Source organism: Camelus bactrianus, chromosome 19 (genome assembly GCF_048773025.1).
Source record: "Camelus bactrianus isolate YW-2024 breed Bactrian camel chromosome 19, ASM4877302v1, whole genome shotgun sequence".
In the NCBI taxonomy this organism is placed as follows: domain Eukaryota; kingdom Metazoa; phylum Chordata; class Mammalia; order Artiodactyla; family Camelidae; genus Camelus; species Camelus bactrianus.
In genome coordinates, this window is record NC_133557.1 from 13,994,678 (window position 1) to 14,009,444 (window position 14,767).

The following is a 14,767-nucleotide window of genomic DNA, read 5'->3' on the forward strand; positions in this document are numbered from 1 at the left end:
AATAGGAGAATGTATTCTAACTAGACTGCTCATAAAAAAAGATGGGGAAAAAAACAGAAAAGAAGATAAATTTTCTCAACACAAATGTAAACATGAAAGGCTTATAATAAATCAATTTAAAGCTATTTTAGAGACATGGAATTAACTTGACTCACACCCAATTTTTGGTAATTCCTCATGGAGTCTTTTTGAGTCACAGAGAAATTTGTACTTTTCTGATTTGGTTCTGACTAGATCCGGGAGAAGAGGTAAAATTCCTGTCAGTTTCACTATTTGCTATCAACAATTTTGATAAATACTTGATAGAGTAAGGAAAGACAACTGATTTTTTAATTAATTTCAGCATGTCAATTATCCACATCCCATCTCTCACCTAGATGACTAACATCTGATACATAAGCAACTACCTGTGCGGAGGTCTGAGCCATCCCAGCGTGGCCTCTTGCTGCCTAACCTAAGCCAGCTCTTCTGCCTTCACCTCTCCCCTTCATCCACTCTCCCCCTCACCTCCAACTAAATTAAGCTCACTTTATGCTAGTTTTGGTTTCATTTGTTTGAGGGAACCATTTTAGATTTGCCCTCTTAAAATTCACTTGAATTTACCTAGGAATCTCAACTTGACCAAGTATGATATTCTAGCAAAGCATCATGGAAAATTTTAATAGGGAAATAACAGTTGAACTTCTTACATCGTATCAATGATGTTGCCAACTTTGTGTTGATAAGCTCTGCGGTGCAAACAGTTGCGTGTGTGGAACATGTCATACAGGTTTCCGACCTCCTGCAGGACATGAAACAAATATTAATGTAGGATCAGACTGTGTTGCTCTTGTTAATAGACAATCACATAAGTCAAGAAAAGGGGATTAATTTGCAATTTTTGTTCTTAGTAAACCAAAGTCTATTGAGTGTTTTAACTCTGTGACACATTGTTTTAGGCACCTTGAATATCTTTTTAAAATTTCTCAGTAACTCTAGAAATTAGGTATTATTCTTATATTCTTCATTCTCAAAAGAAAGACTTTCTATAGTATAACACTATAACACTCTTTAGTTACATGCCTCTAATGTAGCAGGGACCTACTGATTTTAGGATTTTAACTACTATGAAACACTTAACATAGTTAATACAGTGATTAAGGATAAGACTCAAGCCAGACTTTCTGGGTTGAAATTCCAGTTCTGCCATGTATTAACTGTATGTCTCCTCTGTGCTTCAATTTGTTCATCTGTTAAATAGGATAATGATAACATCTATCTCATACAGTTCTGAGGATTCAGTTAATCCCTCAAAAGCACTTAAAACAGAGCCTAGCAACAATGCAGTAGAAGTGAAAAGAACCTTAAGATACTTACAAATGCTAAGCATGAAGTAAAGAGATTGACAATTTACCAGGTAGTGATTTTTCCAAATTACTGAATGGTTATTTCAAACTAGGAACTACACCTTCCTTGTCGTTCTCTGACAAAGCTTACCTTTTCTCTAGTACAAATACGCTTCTTATTGTCTACCTCACAGACACGGGCAAACTTAATAAAGCGCTTGTAATCAAAATTATTTTGGATTCCAAGATGATGGCAGTCCCTAGAAAGATTCCAAAGCAGAGAGATGAAATTTTTCAACAAATGAAACTGTACCTTAAATATCAACACGAAATTTATATAAGGATTTTATTTTTCTGTATGTCCATTTAGTTAAATAAAAATTGTATATACTTAAAGTATACGAGGATTTTAACCAACTTTTTTGAAGTGTTCAGTGCATACCTGGCAAAATAATCCCATTTGTCCACATCAATGCCATTTCTTTTATTGGCCACTATCTCATAAAGGAAGCTTTTTTCTTGAGGACGCCCTTTATACGGCCACTGGAAGACAGGAAAAGCCACGGAAAGTTTTAGGATAGGAAAAAAACCTATTTGTAAGCAAAGCAAAGCAACTGTGTTAATCTGAAGATTATCTAAACAGATACTTGAATGGAAATGTGAGGTAAGTGATAAGGTTCTACTTTTTCCTTCTTCTGCTTAATTCCTAAATTAGTAGAAAAGGGAAAAGAAAGGCTAAAGTATTTGTCTTGTTAATATTAAACCTTCCTGTGGTATCAGAAGGATCCTAACTCTATTACACTTCCCATAACCGACAAGCTTAAACAAGGTTTAAAGGCTTTTTAAAAATATAAGACCTGACTATGAATTCATGACTGTTCCTTGTATTTTAATGTTGATTTCAGGCATGAAAATAGTACTGTCTTTCAAAGTAGCTACACATCTAATCTAAATGATATGCACCATTCAAAGAATTTTTGAAGCTCCATTTTTTGGAAATAGGATATTTGCTACAAATCTACCTCTTTATCTTACACCTTAGAAGTAGATTTGTATATTTTAAGGAAAAAAACCTTTAAAAACTGCAAAGGGAAATTATTTTTTTAATTAAAAAAAGATCAAAAAGGAAACAAAACATATTGCCTTCTGAACTAATTCAACATTTTTATAGGTCTTCATATATCTAAATATTTGAAATATGTTACTTTTAATGGATAAACAAGACACATACTTTTACATTTTCTAAACAAAGTGACTTTAGACTTCTATATAAAATACTGCATATAGTCATTTAAAAATATTTATATATGTATTTTAATTTGGGGGATAACTTCAGAAGAACTTAGGAGCTGGAAGAAATATATAAGCCTTTCATTTTTTGCACTAAACAGTAGAAATATATCACATATTTTATCATTTAGTCTCTCTAAAATAGCCAAATGTCCCCTCCTCAAATGGATCTGAAGGAATTAAGAAAAGACTAGATGAAAAGCACCAGCCAATTCAAATTCAGTTGTACACAAACTTACCACAGGACTTTTGATGGGTGATTCAAGTGGTCCTGTAATTTGTTCCTTGATAAAACAAATATCTTCTTCAGGGATGAGACCATAGTGCTGCATGACATCTCTGAGTCCATTAGAGTTAACTAGGTGCTCAAACATCATAACTGAGCCCTGTTCATGCTAGAAAAAGTCAGCACAGTATGGTCTGTTATAGACTTTAATCCGTTAGGGACCCCTAATTATTTAAATTATTCTTGGCTCCAGGTAATTCAGAGATAAAGTTCTACTGTATATTAGTTATTTACTTTTCCACTACAGTCTTGTGGATGTTTTAAAAAACTCTGCCAAATTTGTCTATATTTTACTAGTCTCTAAACCTTTACAAACCATGTTCATCATTACTTCATACATATATTTAATGAGATACAATAATTTATAATATATAATTATTATACAGTACAGTTGAATATTATCTAATCATAAAGATAGAGTCCATTTTTAATGAATGTCACTATAAAATTTAGTTTTATTTTTCCATCAGCTTTGGAACTTGTCAAGTTACAAGTTCTGTTATCTCTTCCATCTAGTGGTGAAAAGAGGAAACTGCAAACTTGCTAGTTAAAATAGTGTTTCAGAGATCTGAAGTCAAGATCTGGGCTGGATGATTAAATTAGCCTCATTTTACTCATCTGTCCCTGTCCTCTCATTTATAATCATTATAAACATTGGGGGAGGGTATAGCTCAGTGGTAGAGTGCGTGCCTGGCATGCACAAGGCCCCAGGTTCAATCCCCAGTAACTCCATTAAAAAATTTTAAAAAATCAAATGATCTTCGCCCTAATACAGGTCTTACCAAAAATGAACTGAAGATGAAAACAAAATGCTGAATGGTCCTATAACTATTTTTTAAAAAAAGGAATCAAGATACATATTAATTACACAGAGGAAAAACTTTAAGTTTACAGTGGAGAAATTTAGCAGCCATTGCCTTAATCCAGTGATTGAAGCTAATATCACCAGTAATGGCATAAATAGATTTTATGTGCCTCTGATGGGATACACTAAGGTCACAATGTGGCATTCTACCAAAAAAAAATATACAATTTGATGCTATGAGGAAACACCAGAAAACCAAAACTCAATTTGAGGGATATTCCACAAAATGACTCACCTGTACACTTCAAAACATGACAAAAACATAGTCTAAAACATAAAGACTGAAGAACTGTTCCAGATCAAAAGAGACTAAAGGGAAATGGTAATTAAGTACAACGTACATATGGATCAGGACCAAAAAGAGGTTTTTTTTCCCTTTTTCTATATGGACAGCTGGTGCAATTTGAAAGAAAGCCTGTAAATTAGGTAACAGTAGTGCAACAGTATTAATTTCCTGATTTTGATAAATGTACTGAGGTTATGTCAGAGAATGTTCTTATTTTTAGGAAATACTCATTGATGTATTTAGGAATAAAGGGGAATGTCTACAACACACTTTCAAATAGTTCATAAACAAATTTATATGTACAGAAAACTTTAAATTCCACAAATATAATCTGCACAGACAATAACTAAAATTATAAGCAAATTAGGGGTAAATATAACAAAAGATGTATAAGACCTTTCTGAAGAAAATTATATTTACAATAGATAAGTAAAAGGTTAAAGAATACCTAATAAAAGAACAAGGTGTGAACAGCTGTTCTTCCAACTATCAAGACTTATTACAAAACAATAACAATTATGCAAGTATGGAATGGAACGGAATCCAGAAAGATTCGTCACACATGGAAAGTTAATAAATGTTGGGGCTGAAATTACAGATCAGTAAGGTAATTCAGTAAACAATTATCCATATTAAAAAAGAAATCAGATTTCTACCACATACATGCACAGCAATAAATTCCACATGAGGTAAGGACTTACGTGTGAAAGGCAAAATATTTAAAGAACAAGACTTGGGAATGGCTGAGTAGATCCTATTTAGATCAACCCTGCTGGAGAAAACAACATTAACGCTGGACAACTTCCTGAAGGTACTGGATTATGACCAAAAGCAGGCAGATGTAGAGGGAAGTCAACACTTGGAAGAGAAAGGCAGTGGACAGTATTCCAGTTCCTTTATGGCTTTTAGCCTGAGGGAGGCCCTAAGGCAGCCAAACTGGAGAGAAACTATCCATCTTGAGCCAGAGTGCTTCATCAAAATTAAACATTTTTGTTTCTCAAAAGCCACTTTCATTGAAGAAATGAATTGGCAAGTCAGAAAACCAGAGAAAAAATATTCACAATACATGTATCTGACTATATATAATTCCTCAAATCTGTGATTAAAAGGCAAACATTCAAGTTTTTTAAATGGGTAAATGGAAAAATACTTCACAAAAGATGATTTCTCAGTGACAAAGTACAGGAGGTGGTTCTCAACATACCACAGAGAATGCCAAAAAAAAAAAAAAAAGTCCCTACAAGAGACTATTTCACACTCATTAGAAAAGATAACTTAAAAAACTAAATGTTGGTGAGGCTATGGAACAGCAGGCACTGGCATACATTGCTGGTGGAGTGTAAAATGGTACGACCACATGGGAAAGATTTGGTGGCTTCTTACAAAGTTAAATATGCATCTACTTGATGGCCCAGGAATTCTACTCCTAGGTAAAGAGAAATGAACCTAAGAGAAATGAAAAGATTTTCCACAAAAATGATGTACAGTAATGTACATATAGCATCCTCATTTGTAATAGTGAAAAACTGAAAACAACTCAAATTCTATCAAAAGGAGAAAGGATAAACAAATCATGACTTACTCATGCAATGGAGCCCTACCTTAGCAATAAGCAGGGACCAATAACTGATGCATGCAACATGGATGACTCTCAAAATCATGTTGAGTGAATAAAAGCAAGACACAAAAGAGTACCTATTTTAGTCTAAGAACAGGCAAAACTAACCTATGTCTATAAAAATCAGAAGGTGATGGTCAGGGGGAGAGTAGGAAATGACTGAAAAGGGGTACAAAGGAATTTTCCAAGAAAATGAAAATATTCTCTATCCCCACTTAGATAGTAGTTACGTGGATGTATGTACTTGTCAAAACTGTACACCTGAAATCTGTACAACTTACTATACATTTAAAGAGGGAAAAAATAGTACTTGACATATAAGATGTGTTCAATACATATTAATATCTTTTTCTACTCCAAATAGAGTGTGGCCAAAAATGGGAGTCACCCTAACTTTACTTCTCAAAAATTGATTTCAAAAATGAGGATCAGCCACCTGCAAATCCATAATTACACAAGCACTTGGCTGGTATCAGTTACTTCATGGTCATACAAAATGAGTCAAAGCCAGAGCCAGCCTTTTATTTTTTACTTTATACTAGTGTGATGGAGTAGAAAGAGCATTAAATTAGCAGCTAGGAAATCTGGTTTTCTAGTGCTGGCTCTACCATTTAACAATTCTGTGGTTTTTGGTGCATCATACACCTCTGTGAGCTTCAATTTCCTTTACACTTATAAAAATAGAGATAATGATTTTTACCTTACAGACTACTGGAGGATCAAATGAAACTACGAAGGGAAGCATACTATATAACAGAGCAGTGGTTGCTTAAATAGTTTTTATTTCACCGGCTCCTGAATATATAAACACATACCGTCCATTTCACATCTGGGCGAGCAAGTGGAATAAATCTTCCATCAAACATGTGAGAAAACGGCCCATGACCTTAAAAAAAAAAAAAGCAGCCTTAGAAAAAGAGAACTTGTAAAATGGTAAAAAGTAAATCTTTTCAGTTTAGCTCGACTATCAACAGAAATTAATAATCTATAAATACATCATAAACAGGGACGAATCCTTCCTCTCTATTTTCTAAAACAAGAGAACAGGAAGAACAGTACAGGGAAGTCAGCTCTCCATAGAGGGGTCTCTGAGTCACCAGGGCTTACATGAATCTGATGAAAGGACAGTTTTGTGTGACTAAAGGAATGTTAATGACAAAAACTTCTGGCTTCTTCAGGTTAAACATCTGTACTGTTAGAACAGCAGTTTTAAGACAACCCACTGGGGTGCAGGAAGAAAATATTAGAACTTTATTACTCTCAAGCTTTAAAAACATCTACTTTTATCTAAATTTTATAATGTATGTAATATCTTTTATAATAAATATATACCTATCAGGACTTATCTTAGGTTTTTACTTATGATGTGAGAAATCAAAAGTGGAGATCACTAGTTTATCTTATTCACAAGTGATCTTAACATTCCACAACATCTAGTAATACAAAACTTTGCTGAGGTACAACTCTGGAATTATCAGAATTTCTGAAGGAGTTATAGTTGGCCCTCTTCATCCAAGGATTCAATCAACCTCAGACACAAAATATTCCAGAAAGTTTCAAAAATCAAAACTTGAGTTTGCCACCATTGCTGGCAGCTATTTACACATCATTTATTACATTGGCATTATAAGTAATTTAGAGTTGATTTAAAGTACATGGGAGGATGTGTGTGGGTTACATGCGAATTTTATGTAAGGGGCTTGAGCATCCAATTTTTTTGTTTGTTTGGTATCCACAGTGGGTTCTGGAACAAATCCCCCAGCCCTTTCCCCAGCAGAGAGAAGAGGGAGCCCACCTGGCCCAACCCCGGGCCTTTTTGCATGTCGCAATCTGTACATAAAAGCTTGGTACTGCAGTGCAGACTCCTGGGGACTGGCAAAAGTTTCCTAATGATTCCCTCTCAAAATATCAAGAATCTGTTAAATTTATGATCTAGGGCTGATCATGTCCCTCCAAGGGGACATGCTAAGGAGAGTGTCCTACGCCTTTAAGTGTCTGGTTACTGAAACACAGAAACCTCCCTTTCCCTGCCCTGAGGGCACACAATCTTAGGATCCTCCAATAGGTAGGAATAAATTACAAGGATAGGGGTAAAAACTCCTGTGATAAAAGAGGACAGTCTTTTTTTTTCTCTTTCTTTGTCCGAGGAAAAAGATGATATTCTTCTACTTGGATTAAGTGGCCCAAGACCTCATGTGGAGGAATTCTCTAAACCTCTTGTTAAGCTGCTAGAGCAGATTATGTATTCTAGGTATGAGAAGACTAGATTTGACAAACTAACTAAAGGAAAATGGCAACTTCATTCAACAAGGACAAAGGAAAAATCAAATTTACATCATCCAACACACAGTAGTGAGAAAAAAAAATCACTATCAGAAAGTCCTTTCATATAAATTGCAGCAAAGATGTTTAACATGGGAAAAATACCATTAGACTACAAAAAAATTAAATAGCAATGCTTTGGATTATGAACCATTCTAGGAAGAAGCAATGGCACATTTACATTAATGTTTACTGAAGAATTAAAACACAACTTTCATATTTTTCTTAGTTGGATTTTTTAATTTCAAAAAGAGGTAACGTGTGGTTTTACATTAGAACTCTGGCTCTTTATAGCTTACCGAGATCATGACAAAGCCCAGCAATCTGAACACAGAGCATATCTCGTTCACTTATCTGCAGCTCTGGTTGTTTTTCACTCAGTTCACGAACTAGACATCCAGCTAGATACCCCACACTGCAGGGCAAAAAAAAAAAAAAAAGAAAGAAAAAAAAAATGTTGCTCCTCTGTTTGAAAGATTGAGACAAGAAGGGGGAAAGGCACAGCCATTCAAGGAACAACACAATTAACATCAGGATGGCTGAGGATTCATCTCCCAGTAGGCCCTGAGGCTCAAGATGGTGGGAGATTTGACTTCCTAGAGCTTCATTATATGCTCACTGTAACATATTAGCATGGAGAATAACATGCCCACAGGCACCATGACAGTCCCAGGCTAGCCACAAAAGGTCAAAGAGTGGGAAATGGCTAACTTCCTGGAAATCCCAGCCCCTTTCCCAGGGTAGTTAGACTGGTCCTTCCACTTATTAGCATATGAAGCTACATAAAAACTGGCTACACCGCCCCTCAGGGCCCCTTCTCTCTCCCTTGGTCTATGGAGTGTGTACCTAACTTTTACTCTAATCTGAGCACCCAATCCCCATACCTCATGGCCTTCCTCTTGCCTTTTGATGTATCTCTAAATAAATCTACCTTTACTCAACTGTGGCTCGCTCTTGAATTCTTTCCTTCAAGAAGCCAAGGACCCACACTTGGCGGGGCACATCCCAGGGTCTCAACCGAAGCCTAGAACATGGCCCTTCTCATGCCCTACATGTGTTTTCCTGCATCAAGATGAGTGATGCTTCTGGTCCCCATGTAAAGAAAAAAATGTTGCCTTCCATTCCAGTTCTACAAGGATCAAGCCAGTAGCCAGTGCAGTCACCAATGGACAGTGCACCTTGAAGGATAGAGAAAAACAGGAAGCATTCTGTGCTTTGGATATACTGGCTCCTAGATAGTTAATGTACATACCTAAGGAAAAATTTTTTAACAATTGTATATTCTTGCATCTTCCCTTATATAGAAAAGCACTAAAATAACTGACTTGAGAAATCTGTTCTTTATGTTGACTGAAGGAAAACCACAACCTAAAAGTTGCAAGTTATGTTTTATTTGGGGACTGTAGCCTGGGAAACACCTCTCAGATAGCTTGGAGAACTGTTGCAAAGAGGTACAAGATGAGCCAGGATATATAGGAGTTTATGCTGAAAAAAACGTAGCCAAATATCAAAAAGATTACTGCAAATGACAAAAACCAGACATCTCAATTTAATATTTTAGTGGTTTTCTATAAATGGGAAGATGCAAGAGTATGAGGTCACTGAAATTATTCCTTTGACATATATGTTATCTAGGGCCAGTATCCTATTCATCTCCATCCTGAATGCCCCTCAGGGTGCACCACTGGGGGCAGCTGCAGTGGCTTATGACTTGATGGCAGGCAACATCCACTGCTTACTAGAATGGCAGGCAACATTTTTTGTCTGCATTTGTGATTAGCAGTAATTTTTTATGCTCAACTACATGTTTTTCCCAATAAAAATGTTCATCTCTATCCCTTCTCCCTTTCCTCTTCGAAGCAGTTCCTCAGAGCTATCTAAAAGGCTGTCTCCCAGACTACAGTCCTCAGTAAGGTCCCCAAATAAAACTTAACTCACAACTTTTACATGGTGCATTTTTCTTTCAGTCAACACACAAGACATTTAGTAGGATTCTCAAATGTTCTAATGTATCCTGAGGGCAACTTAACAGAATAGTCTGTTTCAGAACTAGGCAGGAACATACAGATCCCCCAAAGCAGGGCCTCTTGACTCAATACCACTTATCTTTAGGGAAATGCAAAATTAAAATCACAATGAGATACTACCTCATAACCATTAAGAAGGTTATTATAAAACAAAAAAGCTAACAAATTTTGGCCAGAATGTGGAGCAACTGGGACCCTTGTACACTGTTGATGGGAATGTAAAATGGTGCAGATGCTATAGAAAACAGTAGAGCATTTCCTCAAAATGTTAAAAATAGAATTACCATACGACCCAGCAATTCTACTTCTGAATATACACCCAAAAGAATTAAAGGCAGGGTCTTAAAGAGATATCTGCACATCCATGTTCAGAGCAGCACTAGTCACTATAGCCATAGAGGTGGAGGCAGCCCAGGCATCCACCAATGAATGAAGGGATCAACAAAATGTAGTCTATACATACAATGGAATAGTATTCAGCCTTAAAAAGTAATGATATTCTGACACATGCTCCCACAAGGGTGACTCTTAGGGAAATTACGCTAAGTGAAACAAGCCAGTCACAAAAAGACAAATACTCCATGATATCACTTATATGAGGTACCTAGAATAGTCAAATTCATAGGAACAGAAAGTAGAATGGTGGTTACCAGGGGCTGGGGGAAGGATGAATGGGGAATTGTTATTTAATGGGTCTACAGAGTTTCAGTTTTGCAAGATGAAAAAGTTCTGGAGACCAGTTGTGCAATACTGTGGATATATTCAACACTACTGAACTGGAGACTTAAAAATGGTTAAGATGGTAAATTTTATATTCTGTGTATTTTATCACAATTTAAAAAAAAATACAAGACTCTGGTGTTGTGATGTTTACAACATAGATTGAAGTGTCCAATAAATGTTAAATATTCCCCCCCAAAGTAATTCTTGAACGAATACAATACCTTTCTTGCCCCCTAAACTCTGAGCTCCATGAGGATAAACAGTTGCTATCTTGTTGGTTTCGTACGGCCTAATAAGTTTTCAGTAAATATTTGTTGATGAATAAATGAACATTTGCATTTGCATGTGTTCTGGATAATTTAAAATGCTTCTAAACAAACAAACAAACAAAAACCTCCAAAGTAATACAGTAATTCCCCCTTACCACTGGTTTCACTTTCCTCACTTTCAGTTGCCTGCAAGTAACCGCAGTCTGAAAATATTAAATGGGAAATTCCAGAAACACACAATTCATAAGTTTTAAATTGCACTCCATTCTGGGTAGCATAATGAAATCTCGCACTGTCCCACTCCATCATGAGCAGCTCGTGAATCAATCCTTCGTCCAGCATAACCCCCACAATAATCACTTAGTAGCTGGCACAATGATCAGATTGACTGTCAAGGTTTCACAGTGCCTGTGTTCATGTAATCCTTATTTTGCTTAACTATGGCCCCAAAGTGCAATAGTAATGCTGGCAATTCAGATATGTCAAAGAGAAGCCAGAAAGTGTTTCCTTTAAGTGAGTGAAAAGGTGAAAGTTCTCGACTTAATTAGGACAGAAAAAAAATTGTATGCTTAAGTTGCTAAGATCTACCATACGAACAATTTTGTATTGGTGAAATTGGGAAGAAGAAAAAAAGGAATCATGCTAGTTTTGCTAACTCAAATGATACAGTTACAGCCACAGTGCATAAGTGCTTAATTAAGATGGGAAAAAGGCATTAAATCTGTACAATAAAATATTCTGAGAGAGACAGAGAAAGAGAGGCAAAAACCACATTCACATAACTTTTATTACAGTGTCTTGTTATAACTGTTTATTTTATTATTAATTGTTGTTGTAAATCTCTTACGGTGCTTAATTTCTAAATTAAACTTTATCATAGGTGTGTATGTACAATAAAAAACACAGTATAAATAAATTTTGATAGTATCTGTGGTTTCAGGCATCCACTGGGGGTCTTAGAAAATAACCCCTGCAGATAAGTGGGGACCACTTTGACTATGAGTACTTCATGAAAACCTAGAAAACTGTTCAGGTCTTCCAGGCCCATGTCCTCCAGTCTCTACATTTTGTAATGAAAAAGCAGACCAAAGTTTCAACTATGTTGTATATAACAGAAGGGCCACCTTCTCTAAGCTTGTGATTGCTTTTCTATTTTACACATGTCCTGATCAGTAAGAAAATGATGTGGTTTCAAACAGCAATTCTATGCAAGACTAAATAGAGATTGCAGGAAAAGTAAATAAACTTACAGTTAGTTGACTCAGTAACCAACTCTTAGCTTTTAAATAATATTTAAACACAAATATTTCATCCAAATGATCTGTCAGACACGTTTATCTTTCCTGGAAGGATCTGAGGTGGCTTCTAATATATAACATAAGTAAAATAGAGCAAGGTAAATCTAAGCCTCAACTTTCTCTTCAGTAAAATAAGGATATTATTACCATTCTGCAAAACGATTTGTTCTCTAGAAGATACAATAAGAGAAGGTACTTAATAACTGTAAGTTTCCTACCCCAATTCCCTTCTTACCCTAGACTATGCTCAAATCGATTGTGTGAAGCTCCTGGAAAAACATAGTAACCGCTTCCCAACTGTTTAATATATCGCAGGCGCTGAAATTGAGGTGTGTCGATGATTCGGATGAGGAGAGGGTGGAGTTCAATGTGGCCATGGATAGGATCATTAATCACCTAGAAAATTATGTTTAAAATTAATATGAGTAACAATACGTAACACCATCTAAAATTTTTGTCCAGTCATTCCTATCTACAGTGCAAAGTCAAATCTATTTGTTTTCAAGTTAAGAATAATATTCAGGGAAATGACAAGGTATTAATATCATTATCTTATTTAGGTATCACTACCAGAGAGTATATTGGATCAGGGTATGTTTTACTTCTTCCTAATGGACTCTAATAAAACAAAGGTAAAGATTTCAATCTTTTTGTTATGTATACGATCTCATTAGCCTCTAGTAAGTTAGTCTTGTTAAACAAAGTAAAACATACCCATTTAAAACCCATTCAGAACATATAAGCCATTTTACTCCAGGCACTGTGTCTAATTTTTTTCTAAAAGTATTTATACAGTACCCATCACTAGAATCCTTAAAAAAAAAAAAAAGAAAAGAAAAGAAAAAGAAAAAGAAAAAAAAGAAACCCTCCTACCAAATAGATAAGAAATCATAGGCAGGAAGTACTAAAAAAATTCTATAGTACTTAATGTCACTCAAAAGTACTTACTTAGTAAAGATAAATTTCACAATTATTCATTACTGTAGGCTTAAAAAGAGGCTTAAATATGGGTGAAGATTTAATGTTTTCTTCAAATAAAGATAACATCTTTCTTAACTGTCCATAACTGCCTTTTAAAGAGAAGGCTACAGAATAAAAAAGGATAAGTGATCTAATCCATGATTTTCAAGCTGCTTCAAATGGTTCCATGAAGTTCCTTTAAAATGAATGGAATTCTGGGAGGTGTGGGGCCTTGTCTGTTTTGTTTATTGTCATAGTCTCAGAATCCATGATGCAGTGCAGTGCCTGGCACACAGCAGGAACTCGGCTGTGTTTTGAATGCCTACTATTGAACCACTATAGCAAAATAATATATGTTAACATGCTATTATAGTTAAAGTACATCAAGTATACCTCTAATAATACACCAAGAATTATGTCAGAGTATATTAGGAATAGAAGGATGTTGTAATTCAACCCTGTGAATGTCCTTATCAGCTAAGACAAAGTTCCAAATCCTTATATGAAATTCATATACTGATCTATTCTTTCTCCCTTACACAAGACCAATGTGACCACCACAAATGAGAATTCATTTTATTATTAAAAATTATCAAAGAAAAATTCCACAATCTACTTTTAATTCATTTAAAGATCTAAAATTCTTCAATGTCAAATTCAATGTCAAGTGTAACAACTTTTTAAAACGACTCAATGAAAATTATTTTTAACTTAATATCATGACACACACACTCTTTTCATGTCAAAATGCCTCATGAACACTTTCTCATGTTTTTACAAATCTTAATAATTATCATTTTAATGGCTCAATTTCATTGATGAACTAACATTTTAAAAACATTCCCCTAATGTTGGGCTTTGAATTATGGAAATTCTAGTTCCTCAATTTCATTTTCCCTTCCCAACTCTTAGTGTGTATATGTGACATTAAAGTGTTTTGATCATTGTTTATGATCTGTTATTTTTCTTCTCACAGTATTTTTTTATTGAGGTATAGTTGATTTACAGTATTATATTTATTTCAGGTGTACAACACAGCGATTCAAAATTTTTAAAGATTATACTTCACTTCAAGTTTTATATTGGCTATATTCCCTGTGCTGTACAATATATCCTTTAGCTTATTTTATACATAGTAGTTTGTACCTCTTAATCCCCTACCCCTACTTACCCTTTCCCACTTCCCTCTCCCCATTGCTGACTCCTAGTTTGTTCTCTATTATCTGTGAGTCTGTTTCTGTTTTGTTATACTCATTCATTTTTTAGATTCCACACATAAGTGATAACATACAGTTGTCTTTCTCTGTCTTATTTCACTAAGCATAATACCCTCCAAATCCATTCATGTTGCTGCAAATGGCAACATTTCCTTCTCTTTTTATGGATGAGTAACATTCCATTGCATATACATACTACATCTTCTTTATCTATTCATCTGTTGATGTACACTTAAGTTGCTTCCATATCTTGGCTATTGTAAATAATGCTGATATGAATG

General features: G+C 35.1%; 1 protein-coding gene across 2 annotated transcripts in view; it reads right to left on the reverse strand.

The window, feature by feature from the left end:
• Window positions 1–14,767, reverse strand: part of SAMHD1 (SAM and HD domain containing deoxynucleoside triphosphate triphosphohydrolase 1) — a 44,195-nt gene that overhangs the window by 15,438 nt on the left and 13,990 nt on the right. For both annotated transcript variants that reach the window (XM_010960760.3, XM_045520963.2), the window contains exons 4-10: window positions 12,545–12,705; window positions 8,292–8,407; window positions 6,486–6,556; window positions 2,855–3,010; window positions 1,768–1,868; window positions 1,477–1,585; window positions 690–781 (exon numbers count right to left, since the gene is read on the reverse strand). In XM_010960760.3, coding sequence (XP_010959062.1) covers window positions 690–781; window positions 1,477–1,585; window positions 1,768–1,868; window positions 2,855–3,010; window positions 6,486–6,556; window positions 8,292–8,407; window positions 12,545–12,705 — 806 coding nt within the window. The remainder of the gene's footprint in view (window positions 1–689; window positions 782–1,476; window positions 1,586–1,767; window positions 1,869–2,854; window positions 3,011–6,485; window positions 6,557–8,291; window positions 8,408–12,544; window positions 12,706–14,767) is intronic.